Source organism: Lissotriton vulgaris, chromosome 7 (assembly GCF_964263255.1).
Source record: "Lissotriton vulgaris chromosome 7, aLisVul1.2, whole genome shotgun sequence".
NCBI lineage: Eukaryota > Metazoa > Chordata > Amphibia > Caudata > Salamandridae > Lissotriton > Lissotriton vulgaris.
The window spans coordinates 1,186,534,665-1,186,555,185 of NC_141695.1; the positions used below are offsets into that span (position 1 = coordinate 1,186,534,665).

At 41.4% G+C, this 20,521-nt stretch overlaps 1 protein-coding gene across 6 annotated transcripts in view; it reads left to right on the forward strand.

The window, feature by feature from the left end:
* Positions 1-20,521, forward strand: part of SH3RF2 (SH3 domain containing ring finger 2) — a 252,903-nt gene that overhangs the window by 16,158 nt on the left and 216,224 nt on the right. For all 6 annotated transcript variants that reach the window (XM_086931655.1, XM_086931653.1, XM_086931656.1 and 3 more), the window contains exon 2: positions 450-866. In XM_086931655.1, the coding sequence (XP_086787781.1) occupies positions 489-866 (378 nt within the window). In that variant the 5' untranslated portion in view covers positions 450-488. The remainder of the gene's footprint in view (positions 1-449; positions 867-20,521) is intronic.

Sequence of the window (20,521 nt, forward strand, 5' to 3'; positions counted from 1 at the left end):
GACTGGCCTCCCAAGACGCCCAGTTCAGATCCCGGGGCAGGGAGAACGCAGATCCTAGGTTAGGAAAGGTCTCTGTCCCAGGATAGCAGTAACTTGAGTCACCACACCAGGAAGGATTTGGGTCATTGGAGAGAGCAGTTTGGATCCAAGAAATGTAGCAAACCTGATCCCAGAACAGGGTCAGCTCTTATTTCAGGATAGAACCCAGTCAGCTCCCAGGACAGGATCCATCTTCATCCCCACATAGGGAGGATTTGAATCTCAGGTAGGAATTATTGGTTTTGGGGATGTGCATGGGTCGGATCTTGAGACAAAAATGGTGTCAACTTGTGCGCTGTAACAATTGGGACCCCAAGAAGTTTATGCAAACCATGCAGATCCCACATTGAAATCCCCAACAGCCTGTCTCCACTGCAGTGCGTCACAGCCCTTCTCTCTTTCTTTTCTAGGGTGCCCATGCCACGCTAGTCAGTCCTGGGAGCACAGACATGGATGAATTGACAGTTTTGGACCTGCTGGCATGTCCTGTGTGTGGAGGGAAGTTGGATGCCAGCGCCCGGGTGCTGCCATGCCAACACACCTTCTGCCAGCCTTGCCTACAGAAGGCCGTCAACGCCAGGAAGGAGCTTCGGTGTCCAGAGTGCCGGACGCAGGTCTACTGCAGCATCGAAGAGCTGCCCGCCAACCTGCTACTGGTGCGCCTCTTGGAGAGCATCCGGGGCGAACAGGCCATTGTCAGGTCTAACTCACTCAGGAGGGTGGCAGGGCCATCGGCGGCGGCCTCGCCGAGAAGAAGCCGGGAGCTACAAGGTGGGCCACCAGCATCTTACAGATGGAGCCTGTCTGCCAGGGTCCCAATGGAAGGGGTGAGTGGCAATGCATTGGTTATGGTTACATAGTATTGTGTATGTTGAGAAATGACTATGCATGCAGCAAAATGCACCCCAATTTGCCACAAGCCCTGCCTAGCAGTAGAGGGCACATAGTGCATGTCATCAAGGTGGCAGGACACTGCTCAGAGAGTTGATGCTGTGTTTCACTTCAAGTGAAACCAAGTGGACCAACATCCTTGATATGACTGACTCCTCACAGAAAAGCCCCATACCATGGAGTGATCATGCAAGCCTCATTGGTACTCTCAGGAGCCCAGTGAACTAGTGACATTATTTATTCATCTGTAGTGATAAGTGTATCCTTTATGTAATATGGAATGTCGGGCGGGGTGATACCTGGATCCGTGGAGATAGGATGGCTGAGCTGGGTGGATACTGTCCTGATGAGGTGTTCTCTCTTCCCTCTGGTAACCTAGTTGTGTAATAATCTGTCTAGATTTGCATACACCTGTGCAAGCCTGGACTTCTGGTCCAGGGCACGCCTAGTTTTTAAACATTCGCTCTCCAGTTTGGCTGTTTCATTTATGTATATTGCATTTAAAGAGTGAATCGCGTCCCGAAACTAAATGGCGCTATAATCAAAAATATAATATAATAAAAATAACTATACGAAAGCGTTTATATTAATAATAGTCGAGGAAGTATACCTCCCCCTGTTTTTCGAATTCTACAAGAAGATTTTTTTGTACATGGATGTCAACAGAATCAATAAACATCATGAGTACCAGGCACTGTCCTGAAAGAGAAGATAATGTGTGTCATAATATGTGACTACTTCTAAATCATCCTTAATTGAGCACATACATGGAGACTATAGTGCCGAATGAACTTTATTTGTTTATTTCAGAATGTATCTCTCCTTTTCCAAGTACGTCATCTACATGCAGCTGACGAGCCTCAAACAGGCCATGTCTTGTCAGTGATTGTCGAACATCTTTTGAGAGATGTCTGTTCTTGGTTGAAAGTGTTGTGACTGAAAAGACACTCCGTTCAGATTATGACTGTTTTCAAACATTTTGTTGGAAACTTTAAATCTAGAAAGGGCCGTTCTTTAGTGGGAACCTGTATGTTCACAGCTGCTGCTTGTTCCTTGATAACAGTCAGAGTCTGAAGAACACTCGGGGGGGGGGGGGGGGGGGGGGGGGGCAGGACAGATGGGGGACGATTATCTGGTAACTGAAAGAGGACTGTGACCAAGGGATTAAGGCATAGAACACAGCAGGTCTAAAATACCTTAGGCAGACTCCCCCATAGAGAAACCCCAGGACAGCTGCACATTTTCCCCGAAAACTCAAATGTGAGTTTGATCAGGCAAAGAAAATCGCCTATCGGTGAAGCGGAATATGACTGAGCCACGGTCAGGGACAAGTCTTCTCTGACGTCACTGATTATGCCCCAGCCCTCCTATCAGAAAATCTCGCAGTTTCTCTGTAGGCTAGCTCAGTTAAGCTAAGTACCTTTGTCCAAATACCAGATTTATTTCTTGAATTATGTAGGGTGAGACAATTCGATGGGATCTTTTAGAAACAAGCACTGGCAAAGCCAATAGGTCTGACAATGGCTGTCAGCCTTTGACTTTTTTAATACTTCTTTTGTAATGGGTTTTGCAAAACTTTATTATCAGGGAACCTGCTGGGTCTCGTCAAACCCCCCAGAAAAAAAACAGTGGCTAAAAGCTATATTATATTTGGTCTCAAAACACCCATTGCTATAGTGGTCCCTGGCACTAATTAGTTAACCTCACACATATTTGCCCCTTTCTATTTTCACTGTAAAGTTTGACAGCCTTTTGGCCAATTGGTTGCTGAAGTTCCAAGTCAAATATTACACATATATTTTTTGATAATAGGGGCCTTGTGTAGTTAGCTTTCCTTGCAAAAAAGATGCCATCATTCATTTCACCATACTCACTGTGCCAGAATTTACATAAGTAGCATTACCAAAAAATTATACCGACAATTCTAAGCTTTCAAACATAGTGTTTGCTACCCAAAAGATGATGTAACTAATTTTCATTCTGCAAATTACTACATGGAGAAACGTATTAATGTTGCTAAAAAAACAGTCAGTAGAAATTAATATCATTGGGTAAGAAGATAGGGCACAAATAATTGAAGAGGTAGGGCACACTTGTGAAAGGGAGTGCGAGGATGAAAATAGCCATTGTTAGAAGAATGGACATATATAATTATACTATGTATAACTCAGCTAACCTATGACATACAGGACAAAGCATGCGTCCCAGCCTGTCCGCCACGTGGAAGAGGGCAGGCCACTCCAGAGCAGGAGACTTCCATAGTCACTGCTTGCCACCATGTTCTTGAAGACAGAACTTCCTGTCTGATGTCACGGTACAACAGTACACAGAAATGCACTGTGAGGCTCGCCCTGCCTGCTCGAAGCTGAGACCAGCTCTGTATGGCATTATCAAGGGGCAGGCTGGTGCAGTCTCTCTCAGCGCATTCAAACTCAGTCCCCTATACAGATAGACTGGACTTGGAGAATAAGGCTTTTGCCTTGAGGTAGCACACAAGGTGTGAAATGAACACCATTTCCAAAATGATCCCTTATATGGACATTTAGCAATAGGGTGGTAACTGTCTCTAGGATAAAATACTAGTCAGGACATTTAGAAGTGGGCAGACGGGTATTTAAAAAAATAAAGTCCTATAACTAAGGGTCTCCTTAAGGAAGCTGTAAGTACAGTGGTCTAAGTCTCAGGTGGTCCACTTTCTCCAGCTCATACTTTGCAGCCATTGAGATAATAGAAATACATGTTTGGTTTCTCGCCCTCTTGAGCCAGACTCGACTATGTTAGCTTATGGCTCCATTTCAGCCAGGAATGCTGTCTCCACTAACCTCACCATAAAGACTTTCCTGTCATAATACAGAAACAAGCCAAGATGGACACTCTCCAGTAAAGTATGTCTCAGAACAGGTTGGAGTGAGTGTAAGGGATTCCCTTAAAATTGGTTATGGCCAACTTTAGAAATTGGAATTTACGTCTTCGGGGTCTGTGGAGATAGTCTCAACTGTAGCAAAATTGTGGCCACTCAACCACTGAAATCCACAAGCACAGCACATCAGTTTGCAAGAAGCTGCAAATACAGGATATCTCATCAGCCAGAACCAGCCCAAATCAGCTCTGCACAAAGCAGTCCATCAACACACTGACCATTCATGCTACAAAGTATGATGCAGGTGTGATCTGACTGACATATCACTCGCTCCCCAACTCTGTTGTTACAAAGTTGATACCCTTGTAATTACAAAGGACCCTACTTTTCCCCAGAGCAGATCTGTCAATTTAAAGGGATCTCAAAGTGTATTTCGGTGTCGATGGCAATGAGGTCAGGTGTTGATTGCAATGTTGCAAACCAAAATAATCAGTTGAGACATAGAGGCTAAGTGACAGAAGCAAAATCATACATTGGACTTTATGTGGTTAGATTTTATTTCTACCATTTCTGTGGTCTTGCAATGCTTCTGGACTACGGACATCTCTTCGCTTGGCTTTGACATTTCTTTCATTCGAGTCAAGGTGATCTAAGAGATGCCCCCAGTTTCCAAGAACACATTTGTGAGGTCGTCACTCAACTGAATTAATGGAGTGTAAATAGTAACTCCATTGTCGATGATCCACGATGGTCGGAATGCTGGACGATTGGTTGCGACGTCTACATAGACGATGATTTTGCTTTGGCCTCTTATTTTGAAGCTTGGAACACTCACTATTTTGATGTGATTACTCTCATTTTTTATTTTTTAAGGATCGGGTACTTTACCTCTTGCAGAACTTGACATAAATGTGAAACTGTGGGACATTGAGACGTGTGGAAGATTTGTGCCCTGACGAAGTTCCTTCGGGAACTAAACGCGTTGGCTGTTGTCCACAAAAAGATCTTATTTTGAAGACTTAGTAAAGAATAATTTTGGATTACACCTGAGAACTTCTGACTCCATTCTGGTGCACCGTCCCTCCATTCTCGAATTTGTTTATCTGGTATCCAGTGGGGTATTTGTGCGACATACCCCGGACGAGTGTGCACGTACAATTTATATATTTCTTTACTTGAAAGTTGAGGTGCAGAATCTTGGTCAGTAGCATTGGGGTTTGTTGTATTATTTGAATGAAGTAGCATTGATTGTGATTGTCTCCATAAGTTATGTTGTCGCCCAGTGGATGGTATACGAGGAGTGTTTTCGCTACCAGTTTCTTTTCAAGCTTGATTTCAGCTTACATGAATTCAAAGGATGATGCATTTTCTAGCGAGAGTACGTTTAAGGGTAGGGAGATTATATCTAGCCCACCCCCCTGCTTCAATGTTTGGTCTAGACATAAGATGGCAAAATCCAGGGGACTGAGACGTCCCATTATTGGAGCTGCTGCTGCGTTGAGTCAGGTTTCAGTTAGGAGGAAAATGTCCAGATCATGCACTAAGTTCACATCTGCTAGATCAGTTGTGCGTTTTGCAGCTGATCTTCAGTTGTGCAGCATGCATTTCAGGTTTGTTATTGTTTTGTGGGTTACTGTGGTGGATATTGTGTTCATTGCTATCTGGATCAGGTCATTGTGATTTACTTGTAGAGCATTGTGTCTCCAGTTTATGTAGTTGGATATCTTGTAAATCAGATTGGTGGCTGTTGTTTCAGGGGAGTTTTTCTGTGTGCCCTGATAGTGAATTAGCAGAGTGTTTCTCTCTTCTTCAGAGAGGCGTTTATTTGTTCTTCTCGGACGGTGAAGGTTTTTGTCTTGGGGAGTTGTGTGTGTGCTATTGTAGATACATTTTCTGCTGGAAGGGGAGTCATTGCATTTGGTAGTGGGCGTGTACATCTCCCCCAGGGTGAGCAGGAGTGTGATGACTTTCTTCCTGACCCAGTCTATGTCCTCTCTGAGTAATTGCAGGTTTTCATTGATTTAGTTAACGGGAAGTTTGTGAGATGGGCACTGACAGATTTCATTATCCTTCTGTGTAAATGTTTACGAATTTTCATGACCGGGATGTGTTTTTGTTTCAATAACCTGCGTTTTGTCTTTTAGATGTTTCCTGGGCACTGATCCACTTCTTGTTGTTGAGTAGTTGCTCCTCAGGCTGTGAGGGCTACTTGTTGGAGTGTCTAGTTGGAGACTTTGAGGAGCTATATAGACTGCAGGGCTTTGGTTGCCAGTGGGTGTAGTTCTTTGGGCGGTGTCAGTGGGCTTAGGATAATGGTTAGGGGCTGGGTATGAGATGGATAGCTAGAAGGTTTTGCTGGGGCTACTACTTGCCTTTTCAGGTCACTAAAAAGTGATTTGAATGCTTGTAGGTCATTGCCCGCTGATTGACCCTAGTGCCAAGTTGCCCCCGGGCATACGCGCGCTCTATACATTTTCAAATCAAATCAGATCATTAAGTAAGGATGTTGCCATTTTTCTAAATAGAGATTGCAGCTTTTGCAATAAGTGAGGGGGAGGGGATATTGTGAGTTTGAGACAATGGGGCATTGTCTGCCTTGAGGGAGTAAATCTCCTTCCGCCACTTAGCTGTGCATCTCATATGGAAGATCAGATCGGTCTAAATGGCTCATTTTAAGAAGCAAAAATATGAGTCAGATGTGAGAGTTTCAGGGTTGCTCCTTAGGATATCGTATTTGATTTTTTCTGCTCCATTCAGGAGGGTAGTAGATTCTAAGTTAGTTAATTCTAGGTAGGAGCAGTTTTCATTGTTGTGGCCAGACATCCTTCTTTAATTAGTAAGTCTAATGTTTGATCCACTCTGTTGGGAGAATGGCCAAATAGTTGGCGTTCCTAAGCGGCAAGCAGCCACAAAGTCAGTGGTGCTACTGTTCTAGAATTTTTTCCCCATAATCCCTGGAACTTTTGTGTATTTTATTTTTTATTCACAACGGGGACCACAGTGGGGTAGGATCTTGTATTATAATGAGTAATTGGGGTATTGATTCTGGTTTGGGTAGGGCTTCGGCTTCCCCTCAAAGGGTTATTTTAAGAGTCTTTGACACTATCAGGGTAGTTAATTTGCCTATTGCAATATGGCCACCTCAAGTAGCAACACTCGCTTGGAAGGATGATAAAGCCCAGTCCTCTCTGTTTTTGTTGCAAGGGGCAAGCCTAAGAACACCACTATAAAATTGCTGCACCCCCATTAGTGTGTTCTCTTTCAGTCAAAGTCCTCTTTCTATCTCCATTAATTTATGCTTCGGCCATTTTGGAAGCCTTGGTGTCATGCAAGTGTGCTGCCCAGAAAGAGAGCATAAAAATGATACCCACATTTTTCATCTTTAATATTCTGTGCTGGGAGAGGGTCAACTTTCCTTCATCAGATGCACAAAGATTCATTGTCATGCTCCCCTTTTGCGCTGTACCCGCTGCACATGGGCGTCTCTATTGCCCATCGGTGCTCTCCTCCGGTCCCCCAGTTTCCTGAACAGCCCAGAGTAATCACCCTCCTCACTCCAAGGCCACCGGATAACCACTGTAAGTACAGAGCTGTTGAGGGGAATGCACACAAACACTCCACATCACGAAGGAGGCGCTGCAGCTCTCAGCTGTTTCACACTCTCCCGCTGCACACTGCCTCTTCAGCACGGAGAACTCTCTAGCAGGTCGCGCTCTGCTATGGGACATAGAGGCGCAGGGAAAGGTGTTCACAGAGAACTGTGACACAGCCGGCTCTCCTGTGCGAGCACTGTGAGTCCTCGGAGTACTCAGCAACCTGCGTCCGGTGTTTCCGCTCGAGTCCTCCACCCTCTGTGAACCGCCATGATGATTTTTCTCGTTGTTGCCACACTGGCTGTCATCACTGTAGGGGATTCTCTTGATTCCTGTTCCTTGGTCCTGCGTTAGTGCCCTGAAGATATGTTCCTGGATGGGGCCTCACTGGGATTTCCACAGATATTGCAATCCCTTGCCCAGGAGCTCTTAGAGGAGCTCCTGCTCAGCAGCCATCTTTATTCAACTTTTCTGGTTGAGGTTCCTAATCCAAGAACCAGTAGTCATTTCCTGTGAAGTACTCGTTTGAAGCATTTATATAATCAAGGCATTACAGGAGGAAGATGTATAACAACACACATTTGTCCCTGTTTTTTTTGTTGTGATCTTCACCACATTGCTGCTATTTTTGTCCTGATTTTTACTTCCAGTAGTTTTGATCATTTCTTCAGGATTTAACCCCTGGTTTTTCTTAGCTTCTTTCTTGTTCCTGATATCTGGAGGAGTTTGGTGCCTTGCTGATTACGCCAGTGTTACCTCCATCGTCAATCAAGAACTACACTTTTGCCAAATTAGGCCTTTCCCTGTTTGTGGTTTTTGTTTCCTAACTTACATCCCTTTAATGAGACAATTGACACCTTTTACATATATTATTTTGTGCAAGTTGACACTGGCTACTGGGAGGAACCACCCTTTCCTCTGGCAACCTGGAAGGGTGCCCAACAGACTGTCTCAGCATGCAGTGATTGATTCTATCTATGCCCTAATTGTTTTTCAGAGATATCACCCTATAGGAAATATCCAGACTTTCTAATAAGCCAGTCTTCTCACCAGTGGTGGCTGGTACGCTAAACATTTGGTGAGGCAACCACCTAAATATTTAAGGTTCCAGCTGCATGTGGCTGTCATGGCTTGTTATAAACAGTTTTTATAATGAACCACGAATGACAGCTCGGGCGTTGAGGTTGAGGCTGAAAATAAAATTAAATAAAAATGAAAAATAAAAAGGCATTTACCTCCACTGGCTCACCTCCTCCGGTCCTCGTGAGTCCCTCTGCACTTTGACTGCTTCAAGCAATGGAATTCTCCACGCAAATCCTGATTCTGCTTTCATGCTGCGGATGAGCAGCATGAGAGGAGCACCAGGATTGGTTTGAGCAGGCCACCTCGACGCTCCTTGAGGCAATGGGGGCATGTGTCTGCTCTCCATCTAGCTGTCTTAGACAGCTAGGTGGAGAGGTTTACACCGCAAATGTCAGGCTGGCTGGCGCAAGACAGCGTGCCAAAATGAGATGTGCAGTGCAAAGAGGTGGAGTGAGCACCACTCCCCTGCTGCCAGTCAGCAGCAGTGGCCGGCCCCAAACACGGCTCTGATGGGAAAAGGTAAAAAATAAAATGTTAATAATTGTATTTTATTAACGTTTTATTTGTCATCTTTGTGCTAGCAGCAGGGGGGCGACGCTCCTCTGCCCTAATGGAGGGGCCGCTGATACTTCTCACAATCCTTATCAGCTATTATTTTTCCATTCACCTTATATTTGCCTGCTAAAACACACTCTAAATTTCAGTGTACATCTTTGAAGGAATAAACTTATTAGTGGATAAGAACAATACTGCTAAATGTATAGCTTATCATTTACATACATAGATGACTAAAACAGTTATAATATAAACGACCAAAGTATACGACAACCTGTGCAGTGAAACAAGCCACCACACAGCAAATGTATGTTAAAGTAAACTTAAGGTGGCTTGAAACAACGCAAAGAGTAAAATAATTGTGGTTGGAACATTTTTTTTTTTACAAGATGTACCGTAAAACAAACTGATGGTGGAACGCCACAACCTTTACAAGAAATTAAACTGAGGGAGCAAAACTACAGGGTGTACAATAAAACATAATAGGGTGGAATACCACCATTTTTTTAGTGAAACAAACTGAGAGCTGGAGCCTACAATCTATTATAAATTATAAACAATATTGAAGGTGGAATATTATCCAAAGGACACCCTGTTGCACCCCTGAAATAAGCATGGGTGCACATGTGGTGTATGTGCATCACATGGCACTTTGAAAAATGCAAAAATGTTCATTTTTCGAGGAATTCGCAACTTACCACCAACTTGAAATTAGTGGTAATTTGCGATTCTTTAAGGACAATTTGCATTTTTTTTGCTTCATACATTGCATTTAAGGAATCGCAAAATTTGCGATTCCTTAAATGCAATTGCAAAATAAGGAAGCTCAAATTTTGCAATTCCTTGTTTTGCACCAGATTTTTCTTCATACATACCATTTAGCAAATTCGCATTCGCAAAGGCTGAAATTCTGCGCATTTCGGCCTTTGCAAATACGAATTTGCTTGATACACATGGCCCTTTAAGAGAAGTGCTGAAAGAAATCTGTGGCTAAGGCAACTGTAACAGGTACATACATAGTACATTCCGCTGGGAAACTCGCTTTTTATAATGCTCATTATAACTATGATCAGATGCACCTGCCAAGGACTGTGACAGTGGAGATATAATAAAAGATGGTTGTTGGGGATAGAGAAAGGGAGGGGGAGGAGACTGAGGTGAGATAAGGAGAGAGGGTTGAGATGAGAGTCTGAAAATCAAGAATCGGTGGCAGAGGAAAGGAGAGATGGAAATAGGTAAAAGAGTGAGAAAGTGAAAGCGGGGCTCCTCAATTTTGATCTCTTTTTTATACGAAGTATATGGTAGAAAAACACAGAACAGCCGACGAGTTTCATCCCAAATTGGGACTTCTTCAGGGCAGTCTATATAAAAATCCTTATGTTTCCATGTCTGTCAGATAGAAGTGCAGGATGTACAACACAGGTGTTGGTTATTCATCAAGATATAAGGGTGTAAGAAAGAATTTCCTTAGTATGAAGTTTTGTGTAGCCAGTAAGGGGATTAGTCGAAAAGTTCAATTGGGCACTATATAAGTGTCAGACTCAATAATATCGGGCGAAGGCACACATGGGTATCTAATTTAGATGACCGTGAGGTTCTTTAGGAGCTATTTCAATATGGCCCCACATCAAAATTCCAGAATGGAAGCAGACTTTGTGAGGTATATCAATCACATTGCTTAAGAAGGACAGGCCTGATCAGGCCATGAGGACCGGATCGCAATCTAATAGTCGCGGTCACGGAATAGACCTCCAACGAGTCTCCGCCAAGAAATGTCTTCCAGCGCTCATATAAAAAGACTCTGCGTCCTGTGATCCTTGGAATGGCGTAGGACAACGCTTCAAAATTGGTAATGAGATCCTCCACTTGGATTATAAGAAACCTGTGTTCAATAAGGATCTTTACAAACTATGTTAGAACTAACTGTGGGCAGTAAACCTTCGCTGATGAGTGGGGTGGGCAGCTATGTATTGATAGAGGAGAATGTCAGAGCAACGTAAGCAGTCACTAAATGTAAATTACTAAATAAGGATTCAAATTCCTGTAAAGTTGAGCGTTTCTATAAGTGTTAACGGTAACTTTAAAGGTGTGCTCATTACAAGCTGCACTTACAAATTCAGGTGCACATAATCCAAAATCCATAACTGTGAAATCTGAGTCCACATCTTTGGAACACCATTTGGTGTACCAATCATGTGACATTTTATTTATTTTTTATTTTGAAAGTTTTATATAGAACCAACAACGTGGGGCTAAAGGCCTGACCTTAGCATGGTGTCCCTTTTGTGAACCTATTTATAGTATCACCAAGAAAAAACACTTTAGCATGAATTTGGAAGTCTCCACGTTGCTGATTATGTATATTCACAGGTGACAGAAATTTGGAAACAGTGATTCAATTAAAAGAAAGTAAAAGGAGGATTTTAGAGTTCAAGTCAGGTTTTAACATACAAAAAAAATAGAAAATATTTTGGTTTTGATATAATTTCCGGATTCTCTATTGAAGATATTGAATAATGGACTGTGGACTAGTCCTTTTGTTAGGCGGTGAAGCCTGGACAAGGACATCATCCACTGTTTGTGTTTTATTCATATTGGGTGTGTAGAACATCGCTATCAATCTATCTATGGTGTTTTTGTCTGCTCCCGGAGATCCAAGTTTAAAACGGAACAGCAGGAATATTGTTTGAACTATATTTCAATTATCAATGAGGAATACAAAATGTCTCCCGAGAGAAATAAGCGTATCCTACTGCACGCTCTAGGTCCAGAATGATTAAGAATTTATAAACAAGCTCCTAAGAGAGCGTTTGCAACGTTAATGTATTTGACAGAGCCTTAACTGATTTATATAGTTATTTTGCTAATAATATCTCTATAGGGATTACACATTAAAGAAGAAATGATGAGAAAAAAAATGAGACAATTGACTATGCTAATTCACTGAAATAAATCGCTATTGAATGCAAATTTGTAACACTTCATGAAGATCTAATTAGAGACCAAGTGGTCTTGCGTGCTTACAATCGGAGCATACAAGAACAAGTTTGGGTTCGTGATGACTATGAGTTAAAATACATTCTGGCTATTGTTCGCAAAGAGGTGTGCAAAAGCTGTGAAGGCAGAGTTATCTGTCCAAACTTCAGTCTCCCAAGGTGAAGTAGTAAGAAAAATAATTTCAGAGAAACAGAAAGGGATTTTTTTTCTCAAATTGGAATATTGCGTGCAGGCAGGAAAAGCAAGATTATGAAAAAAATCTGTGGTGTTATAGATGGAACAGCACTAGTCATATGATGTGCAATAATTATTGTCCAGCTGCTTAGCATAGATACAATTCATGTGGAATGATGGTCACTTTTCTAGGGTTTGCCAAAGAAGGGGAGCTATGGTTAAATGTGCAGTTGTAGAAGAAGAATCAGTATCTAGTGAGGATGACCATTTAAATCAAAGGAATGCGCTGAATTTACAGGAGACGTTTGTCTTGAATATTGAGGAGAACAAGATAGTAAAGAATAAAGTTGTTTGTTGAATTACAATAGGGATGTGTTGGGTAAGATTCTGGATCCCAATATATTATAGTGAAGGAAGAGGTGTAGAGGGCGTAATTTATAGGTGCAATTGGGCTCAAACTGAGTTTGAAACAAGGATACAGTGATGAGTCCGTTAATATTTAGGTTACAGAAAGAACACTGTTATTTTGATTTAAAAATAGGAAGACTGTAGTACTCTATATGTATCAAAGAAGGGTTATGTGTTTGGACTGATGAACTACTAGAATATACATATTTTGCTGGATCGTTATGGAATGCAGCACATTTTAATTGTTGAGGAGGTGGAGGGCACTGGTAAACATATTTGAAAGTGGCAAAATGCATAAACTAAGAGGCTCTGAGCACAAAATCTTTCTTAACCTCTTGGCTGCTAGGCGTTTTCCCGCTGTGTGCTGGAAAATGCCCTTTTAGTGGCACTATGACGAGCTCTGCTCGTCATCAGCACACGACACCCGTGGGTGATGACGAGCTGAGCTCGTCATCAGCATCGAAAGGGTTAAGGAAAATGCTAGTCTACTGTGTTAAAAATATTCCTATTTTTTAGGGGAGGAAGTCATGTGTGGGAAAGAGAGACCACTCATACCTGATGTGGAAGAGCCTGGAAAGGCTTTATATTGGGTAGCTCTACTTGTGATTGCGTAGGCGTGCCAATGGCAAGATTCACTATTTGAAAGCAATAGAACTGTGGACAGATCTCCTTTTCTGACGATTGGTGAGATGTTGGCTATGATTTAGGAGGCTAGGTGGTTTTCCACTGTAGAACTTTCAGTTGCATGCCACCAACTTCCACTGAGTGAGGATAATATAAGATATACCATGTTCATTACCCTAGATAGGTGTTTCCAATGTCAATGCATGACATTTGGGTTAGCATCTGTAGCTGTAGGTTTCTACAAGTTAATATATCAGTTATTAGGCAATGAGAAAGGCATAACAAATCACGGGGTTCTGATAATGGGCAAGGATATGATTGTACACAGGATAGGGGTTCGAACATAGTAGGAAAGCTATAACAGTTGAGTATTCTATGTGCAAATTTGCAGTCAAAAGTGTAACTTATATTGGCAGGAAATGAGTCGCAATAGGATACAACCAAAGACTGGTTTGGTATATGTGCTTACAGTGGCCCCAGCTCTACTTAACCAGGATGATGTTAGGTTATTCTTCGGATTAGCTGATTTTTACCTAAAAATGTCTCAAAGTTTTCTAGTAAAACTTTTAACAAGAGACAGTTTCTAAAATGCAAAGTGAAATTTCATTGGCGTGCGTATTTTCAAGGAGTTTCTTAATAATAAAAATGATATAATCAAAGCCCATGCGTTAAAAGGTTTAAATCCCCAGGCACGGAGTATTATAACCACAGATGCCAGTGATAAATGTTTTTGAGCTGTTTTGACTCAGTGTGATGGTTGTCTGAGCTTTGGGGAGTGCTTTTGTGTGCAGGAAACTATTCATTATACGTTGCAGTCACAAAACATTAATAACAATTTTAACCACGGAATGTATGGTAAACACAATTTCAAGAATTTCAACTATAGGATGTGAAACACCAATATGCTGGATACACTGACTAAGTTGAGGGCCAGGTGGGAGATGGATGTGGGCAAGTTAGAGGAGGCTACCTGGGAGGTGGTCCTGATGCACCGGAGAGTAGTGATTATGAGGTTGTGGTGAGTATGATCCAGCTTAAGATATTGCATCAGCTCTACTGTAACCGGGACCACCGACACCATATAGGAGAGGCAGAGTGCTTGCACTATGGGGATGCTAGGAGTAACTTAATACACACAGTACGGGATTGCTCAGTGATTCAGGCGTATTGGGCACAGGTGGTGCAGGAACTTAGTCGGGTATTGGGCACATCATGCCCCTTGACCCAAAAAAACGTCTTGCAGGTGTTTCCAGGGGATGTGGATGTTGCAAGAGTATAGCTTATTTTCTGCAACCTGGGGCTGGTGGCGGCTAAGCAAGATGTGGCGCTCCATTGGGGTGCGCTGGATGTCCCTACCACGGCCAAATGGAAATCCCGGAAGGATGTCTATATGGCTGCTGAAATAGTCACGTACAAAAGTGGTGGATGCCTCTGTAAATCTTTCAAGGTTTGAGGAGGGTGGATTAAGCTCTACAATCTATGCCCCCTGGGTAACGCGCCGACTCCATTACAAGCATACTGTTTCTTGATGTACAATGTGGTGTTGTTCACACTTCATAGTATGGGTTATTTGTCTTTACACCTACCTTTGTTACTAGATGCTTGGCTTTTTGTGAACACTGGAATGTGCATGCTTGCCTCAATTTATTTTCATTTATTTTGTGTGTGGGCTTTCACGCTTAATTGTTGTTTATCGGAACATAAATCTATATAAAGATAGTTCCCCCCAAAAACAGAATAGCCAAGATGTCTATGCATCTACAAGACTTTGTGACTTTGTGTATAACGTTGTATATGAGCTGGGAAAGAAGAATGTAATTTCATACTTTCTTTCTAGAATGCCTAGGCAAATTCTCGATTATGCTGAAGATGAGTGGGACTACTGTCACATTGGTTTTGTAAATGACAGCATCTTACCAGCTATTAAGAAAGAAGAGCTGTTTTCTGAATGTGAAAAAATACAGCCTGCTATATAAAACTAGGGAGTACACTGCATGACAGGCCAAAGAAAGAGTTTAGAATGAAGCCTCACTGTGAGAAGTGATTGAGTTGTTCCTCCCATGTGTTTAAGAGATATAATTTTTAGGCGGTTACGTGAAGGCAACATACGGATTGTAAAGACTGATAAAGGTGTGAAGAATGTGTATTGGTGGCCAGTATAGAGGTCACGATTGAGCAGCTGGTAAGAGAATGTAAAAATTGTATGGAGGTGGATACAACTTTAACATTAAAACCATCAATTTGTGTGTGTCAGTGTCCGAGAGAACCGTGGGTGGGTGTGGTGATTGACATTAGCTGCCCTGTTGTAGAAAGTAGCAACAAATATCAAAACCTTGATAGACTTGTTATCAAAGTGGTCAGTTATGGGTGTAGTTGAAAAAGCAGTTATTGTCACAGTTTTAGAGTTTATTGATAATGTTTTTGGGATAGATACTCTATTACATCACATTGCAAAGTTTTGAGTAGCTCGCAGTAAAAATTTGCCACAAATGCGCCATTCGTGGTAAAAATGTACAGCAAACGCAGAACAACACAAACAACAGAGCACAAGTAGCAAACATTCATAGTAAATGCACAGGGACAACACAAACAACAGAATGCCAGGTGCTTTTTGTGATGCACTATTTTTTTGTGTGAAATGCATCCTTGCATCCAAAGTGGCAAATGTCACTTTTGCATTTGTAATTACATATCATATTGCTGAAACTTTGCGTAATTACACAAAGCAAATTCCATAAATGTTGCACACCTCACCTACTACCTTGTTAAGTGATAATGGTGTTCACTTTACATCACACAAAGACATGGAGTATTTTGAGAAAAGTAGGTATTGTACATTGAACCACTCCCTAAACAATTATGAGATGGTGGAAGGATTCAGCCTTGTTCTAAAAGGTCTCATTCAACTAATCAATAAGTAGTTATTATATATGGGAATGTCAAATTCAAAAGAAGATATGGTCGTAGAGAACTACAAATTGCAAAGCTACTGGAGTAACTTCATTTGAGATCATGAAGGGAAAATTCCACAAGATTAACCAAAGCTAAATCTAGGCCTGGTTGATTTTTCAAGTCAAAGAAAGCACTGTGGTGTTTGGAAAAAAGTAAGAACAAAGTAAGGGAAAGGATTAAAAATATTCATGAAGAATAGAAGGGATTTTTTGATTGGAAAACAAAGGCCTCAAGCTAGAGGTTAACATGGGACCAAGGATCAGGGTGTAGAAACCTTTAACAGTTCCTAAATGTGAGAATAAATATTATGAACCACACAATATAGTGGAAATCGTGTGCAATTCTGTACAGTTGTCTGATTGGAAAGTGTTAATGTTAATGTTAATGTTATTCAGAATTTATAGAGCGCGAACTGCCGCTCCGAAAGGAGCATCCTGGCGCTAAGGAGGATTACTTTAAGTTGGATTACTCTGTGCGAAGAAGAAGGCATGAGGAGAAGTTAAGGTTGATGAGGGATTGTTAGATGAGGATGATGATGCAGTTGAGGAGACCAAGATCATGGAAGACAAAGTGGGTTATGGTGCTTATATTGAGCATGGAATATTATACTGGAATGAAATGATAGGATGTAGCATGGATTGAAGTATAATACCAGCTGTGTGGATGATCATTTTGAACAAGGATTGTGTAGTGAGAGTATTTTCAGTGCACATGAGAGTACTTTGAGTGCCAATGATTATAAAAGTAGGTGAACATAGAACCACTTCTTGTACATTTCTAGTGGTAATAGGATGATGGAACATTTCAGTTGAGTCCTGAAAAGTGCCATTTACTTGGCGGTAAATAGTAATTCTGATTGAGAGTTACAAATTCAAAAGTCGGTCATATTGGACTACAGGTTGTGAAGCTACTATAGTAATGCCATTGAAGATCAAGAAGATTTCCAAAATGTAAGTGTTGGGTGGCTTGGTTAGTCAAGTCTAAGAAGGGGTTATGGTCCTTACAAAAATTAAGATATATGGGGAAAACAAGAGCCACATGGTAGAGTTTAAGTTGGCACAAAGGGTCAGGGTGAAGAAGCATGGTACAATAACTAAAGGTGAGAATAAATATTATCACCCCACACAATAGTGAAAATCATGTGTATTTCTGGTCAGTTTCTGGTGGAAAGTGTGGCATTTAAGTAAGATTGCTCTGTGCGAAGAATAAGGTGGAAGTGAGGAAAAGTCGGAGGTTAAAGTTTGATAATAGATTGTTAGATGAGGAAGATGATGCGGTTAAGAAAGTGAAGATTATGTATTACATGGTGGGAGATGGTCTTACATTGAGGTAAGTAGCTTGGAATGCAGCGTAATACCAGCTGTAAGGATCGTAACTGGAACATGGATTGTGTGGTGAGAGTATTCAACTCATGACAAGTTGAATAGTCCTATAATGAATCAGAAGGTTGGAAAATAGAGCAGTGTGGAAGGAAAATGATAGGGAGACTTCGAAAATGTGTTGGAAAATGCCACTGTGATGGAAAAGTGCATAGTTATTCCATTGGTTAATTGTGTTTTTCATAGTGTAAATATCAGTGACAATTGTATAAGTTAACATGTATATGGTGTAGTGTTTTGTGGAAATGTCTTGCTTCCATGTCTTCCTATACATTTTTCTTTGTTGCAAATTGCTCTTTTATTTTTTCAGTCTATTTACTGAAGGGGTTGTATACTCTTCATGGTAATATTTTATTCTAAGTTATTATTTTATTCTGTCTTGTTTGTAGCAAACATAACTGGCCTGTGCACATTGTTTTGCTCCACATTCCAAACATTCTACGTTATTTATATATTTGTGGGAGTTTGGAAAGCAGGACAATTTGATGCTGGCAGGGATAGAGGTGTATGGTGCCAGGTCCTGAGTAGATACTAATAAACACTTATAGAAGACACAGACTCCTGTGATTCTTGGAAGGGAATAGGACAACAATGCAATAAAGGACAGTTTTATAAGGTAGCACACCTTTTCCAACAAATACACCAGGACTTTATTGTTTTTCCGTACACTTTTTCTTTTTTATGTTCCGAACGAGCTAGAGTTTGTCGTATGTGACCTGCATATATGAATGTCATATGCTTGATAAAAAAACTTGAATACTTTGCTGACTTTTGTGGGGGTGAAATAATGCCGCTCCTTGTTCACCCTATAATGCCCTGACGAGTTTTTATGAGATTCCCTGCTTGCTGACAAGTCTTAAGGTCAGGCTCACTCACAGGTTCCTTTTGGGCACCAAGAAATATATCTGCCTCGTATAACAGTCATTATTTAATTCGAACACAATTCAAAGTAGCATAATACAAAGGATGTACGTCGTTACAATGCATGCTTTTACAACGCATTCCTTTACGACACAACTTTTACAACGCAAGTCGCTACAACGACTTGCGTTGGGGGGCGCTGGATAGTGAATAGTTTAATTTTCTATTCCAACTCCAGTCCCCGTGGATAGTAGGGAAGGTGTTGGGTAGTAAATTAAAACTATTCCCTATCCTAGAGCGCACCCCAGCGCAAGTCGTTGTAATGACTTGCGTTGTAATGGTTGCGTCGTAAAGGTACTGCGTTGTAAAAGTTGCGTTGTAAACGCTGTTCCCCAATACAAAGACATCTCAATGCACAGGAAATTATAATTTTTTATATCTTTATAGCTGAGTAAGATGTATGTTATGTATAGGGGTGGGTGATAAATTCCACTCTGCCGACAGAGTTCGCGGAGTTTTGCCCACAGTTCCGGTACAACTCTGCCAACTGCCATGTAGCAGAGTTTTTTCTGGCATGCAGCTCGCCAACATTAAGCGAGAAAAAATTTGCATCCCATAGCATGATTTTCAGGCGCTAGAACACCTCCGAGTGAAATTTCTCATAGCAGGGCGGACACAGCAGGTCGCAGCCATTTGCATTGAGAAAACTGCAGCTCGATTAGAAAATCTACTCAAGCAGCAGAAAGAAGCATTGCCCTCTGGAATGCCGTGTGGTGCCATTAACGCTGGTTTTATAATGCAGAACAAGCTCCTAGCGCTAAAAGTGAGCTGCGTGGCGTGCTGAATTCCGCCCTCTCACAGAACTTTGCTGGATCTTGCAGTTTTTTTTATGTAAGTCCAAGGAATTCCGCAGAGTGAAACTCTGTGAGTTCTGCCCACCCCTAGTAATGTAGTCCTGTCACTCTGATATCCCAGTGCTCTGATGGTTTACACGAGTCATCCCTCAGATGTCACCCAGTGTCACACTTCATTCACATCCCACCCTTCATCTGTGTACTGAATGGAAAAAAGTACAGATACTCACCAAATTAAACAGGCTGTTTAATGGGGTTAGTATTTTCTTGGTGTGTATCAACAACGACTGGTGATATTTGACAGTAGTCAGGCTTACTACCTGTGAAAAATTACAGCCAGCCAAGCAATTGAGTCAGACTTAATTGAAAGGGCTTGGTGGAAAAGATCCACCCATCGAATATTATGTCAATATTGTCCTAAATAGTAAAATTTACCTGTATCAACTGCTCCAAACAAGTTCTGAAAGAGGGGTGGCAAAATGACTCCTTTTTCAGAACAATTTTTCAAAACACATCTACAAAGCCATTGGTGATACAGGCAGTTCAGAAATACAGCTTCCGATGACCTATCATTTTTCTTAGCCCCATCTGCACTTCTAAATGTTACTTCTATTCATTTTTGTATCCTGCCTTTCCGAGTATATTCTTAGTCAATATAATGACTGAAAAATTAAATCTCCTTCTGACGATACAGGTCATGAAACCTACAGTGTACATAACCATTGCAGAGCAGAACAGTAGTTGCAATTGTCACTTAAATATGAACGTTCAATATATATTTGGAAATGCAATAATTTTGTCCTCAAACTTTAGTTTATTTGCTTATGAATGTATGTATTCTTTCCTATCAAATACATTTCTCATTCTGGGCAAATATATTCAGTTCTCTCAAGCAAATGTTTATCATTTCTAAATTGCAAACAACTTTTCTGTCCTGAAATGTCTGTTTTTTAAATTTTAGAAAATATATGTTTGGCACACCACCACCATGAAATTTTCTATTGCCACTTATAGATTCTGTTTTGCATGTCTATGTATCACCATCTTGTACCATGTATGCCCACATTAATCCTAGAATGGCCTCTGTTATTCTAGGTTTAGCATTGTACCTACGTTGGACATCACCATGCCGTGGATGTCTACAATAAGCCAAGCATTACTGCCGTTATGTGAGAGTGAACACTGTACCAGGTGTAGGCATCAATATCCATGGATGCCCACAATATGTCAGGAAATTACAATGCTAGTTCC